The sequence below is a fragment of the Coffea eugenioides genome, chromosome 4, assembly GCF_003713205.1.
Source record: "Coffea eugenioides isolate CCC68of chromosome 4, Ceug_1.0, whole genome shotgun sequence".
NCBI lineage: Eukaryota > Viridiplantae > Streptophyta > Magnoliopsida > Gentianales > Rubiaceae > Coffea > Coffea eugenioides.
This window is the reverse complement of record NC_040038.1, coordinates 32,845,033-32,848,384: the sequence shown is the minus strand read 5'-3', so window position 1 is coordinate 32,848,384 and position 3,352 is coordinate 32,845,033. Positions and strand designations below refer to the sequence as shown.

Sequence of the window (3,352 nt, the reverse complement as noted above, 5' to 3'; positions counted from 1 at the left end):
TTAAGGAATGAAATTTGTTGGAAAAAGTGAGTGAATGGAATCCGCGATTGGACCGATAAAGAGTGATCTTGAGAAATATCACGGTGAAATCTGATTTGTTGGACCGAATTAAAGAAGCTCAGAAGAATGACCGGATGGTACAAAAATGGGTAGAAAAAGTGCAACAAGGGGAAATACTAGACTTTAATGTGAGTTTCGAAGGTATTTTGAAATGTTGTGATCAGATGGTGGTGCCGCAAGATGAAGTGTTAAAAAAGGATATTTTGGAAGAGGCACATCGATCTAAGTATATAGTACATTTCGGGAGCAATAAAATGTACCAGGATCTGAAAGGATTGTATTGGTGGGATAACATGAAGAACAAAATTGCTCAGTTTGTCCAAAAATGTTTAGAGTGTCAACAAGTAAAAACTGAACATCAGAAACCCTCAAGTTTTCTACAACCTCTTGAAATCCTTGAATGAAAATGGGAACATGTTACCATGAATTTTGTGTCAGGATTACCCCGTACCCAAAAAGGTCATGACGCCGTTTGGGTAATAGTCGGCAGGTTGACCAAATCTGCTCATTTCTTGCCTATCAATACGAGATACTCCTTGGAAAAATTAGCCCAACTCTACATGGATGAAATAGTGAGATTGTATGGGATCCCAGTGAGCATTGTTTCCGACAGAGATCCATGGTTTGTATCTCGTTTCTGGCAATAGTTACAAGAAGTCTGGGGGACCAAGTTGAACTTTAGTACCACTTATCATCCCAAACTAATGGACAGTCAAAGAGAACCATTCAAACACTTGAGAACATGCTAAGGATTTGTATTTTGGATTTTGGTGGAAGTTGGGGGTAGTATATGGCATTAGTTGAATTTGTATACAATAATAGTTATCACTCATCCATACAAATGGCACTGTATGAAACTCTCTATGGAAGAAAGTGCCGATCACTAATACATTGGGATGAAATAGGGGACAAAAGGGTTTTAGGACCAATCGCAGTACCATGGATCGAGAATGCCTATGGGAAAATGAAGATGATATGTCAGAGGCTTCAGCCAGTGCAAAGTCGAAAGAAGAGTTACACAGATAATCGACGAAAAGATTTGGAATTTGAAGTTGGGGATAAGGTAGTTTTAAAGGTTACACCACTTCAAAGTTTCACAGTGGAAAAAGGAAAGAAACTTCAACCGAGATACGTGGGACCTTTCAAAATTCTTCAACGAGTAGGGAATGTGGCATATCGGTTAGAGTTACCAGCGAGTCTATCCAGGATTCATGACATATTTCACATTTCTATGTTAAAGAAGTATCATCCAGACTCCACTCATGTATTGAAGCCAGAAGAAATTGACCTTGACGAATCTCTGACTTATGAAGAAAGACCGGTACGGATCTTAGATCAAAAAGTAAAGGAATTAAGAACTAAGCGGATACCCTTGATCAAGATTTTGTGGAGAAATCATGAGGTAGAAGAAGCTACTTGGGAAGTGGAAGAGGAAATACGAGCAAAGTATCCTGAGCTATTCAGTAATCGGGTGAGAATTTCAAGGACGAAATTCTTTTAAGGGGGAGAGAGTGTGAAAACCCTCATTTAGAAATATAAATTCTCCTAAATCACTTGCATTGCCCTAAGACTAAATAAATTGTAACTTTTTCTTACATTGCATTGCATTGCCTTTCTACATGAATTGTAGCATCTCCTTGAATTGGCATCATTTTATTTCACTATATACACTAGGACCAAATACCTTTTAATTGTGTTTGAAAACTTATGTGAAAGTTTAAGGGTGCTAATTTAACATTTGAAACACTTGGAAGGAAGAAACATTATTTGGCAAAGTTTAAAGCAAGGATTATCCAAGATTGGGTCAAGTGTCAATGTCCCAAACACTCAAACAAATTGACCAAGGAAATTAGCAAAATTTAAACCTTTTTGGCTCCATTTTTTTTTCTTTGCTTGGCCGGCCCTCTTGAGCTCCAAAGAGAGAAGAAAATTTCCATTTTCTTGCTCGAAACCCTAACTTGGACTTTGAGGAAAACCAAAAAAAATAAAGAACCTTAGTTAATTTGAGTAAACTATCTTCAAGGCTTGCTTGTGATTCAAGCTTGGAACTCTTGCTTTGGTGGACTTTTGGGTGGTTCAAACTTCATTTAAGAGAGGTAATTGATCCTTAAACCCTAGCTTTATTGTTTAATATCAAGTGTTTAAGGTACTAATGACAAACTAGAAATTGGATTGATGTTGTTTGTGGTTAAATTCTTTGAGCTAAATAAGTGGAAGTAAGGCTGGATGTATGGCATGCCATGTGTTTGATTCTTTGCCTAAGTTTGTTTCTGATTTTCCTTGATGTATTAGCATGTTAATGAACTCTCTTAAAGTTAGAAATAACTCTTGGAATGTTGGTTAAGTTAAAAATAATGAAAGGATGGAGTTTGGTGGTGAATGTGAACTTGGGACTGTTCTCTTTTCTCCTTGCTGGCTAGCCATGGATTGGAGCTTTTTCTTTGATCTTTATGATTTATTGAACCTTAATTGAGCTTAAGAAACTTGGCTAAACATTGGTTTAAACTTGTGTGTGAATTGAGGTATAATGGAGCAAGTAAATTGGGTGATTTTATCAAAGTCCTGAGCTGATCAGAACAGAAAAATCAGTCAACTTCCCCAGACTTCTGGAATTGATCGGAGAGGAACTAGAGTTTGAATTTTTTGCCGTTGGAAAGCCCTTCGAGTATAATTTCCAAAGCCACCAACGGCGCGCGATTTTGACTTTTCTACAGTGAGATATGGCCATTTTCCTGAGACTGCACGCGCGCGACTGTTATACCGGAGAAAACCCTTTTAAACTTGAATGAGATTTTCCTTTTGCTCAACTTTCTTGCACTTGTCAAACTCATTTGCTTTTGACATTTTCCTACATTTTTGGTCTGACTTGCATGGTAAATTGAGTTGATTAATGACCCACTTGGTCACCTGATGAACTTACATTTTGGTTGGAAAATGAATCTAGAATATTAACAATTTTTACTCGTTGCCCTAGGACTGAGAAACGAAGGTGAGGGTAATCACGGGACTTGACGGACAAACTCTGTATTTCTTAACAGATGAGTGTTCCACTGCCTATTACCTATCTATGCGATATATCTGAATATTTGGTCTGTGATTGTTGGATCTAAACATTTGATTTGACAAACTTGAGGTGAGCGTGTACTTTATCACACTTGACCTCTTTCGATTCTGCTGAGACTTTGTATACTGATAATTTAAGATGTGATTTCTCTATATTTGACTATTCGTCATTTGGGTGATATCCCATCGACTACTGTGATTGTTTGGGTACCCAACCTCGTAGGTGAGT

At 37.5% G+C, this 3,352-nt stretch overlaps 1 protein-coding gene across 1 annotated transcript; it reads left to right on the top strand.

The window, feature by feature from the left end:
* The first annotated feature begins 901 nt into the window (after positions 1-901).
* Positions 902-1,561, top strand: LOC113769254. Its single transcript, XM_027313719.1, has one exon. The coding sequence runs from the start codon at positions 902-904 to the stop codon at positions 1,559-1,561; it is 660 nt and encodes a 219-aa protein (XP_027169520.1).
* Positions 1,562-3,352: the final 1,791 nt, after the last annotated feature.

Coding starts and splice junctions, on each gene's coding strand:
- LOC113769254 (XM_027313719.1), top strand. CDS start 902: ATGGCACTGTATGAAACTCTCTATGGAAGAAAGTGCCGATCACTAATA.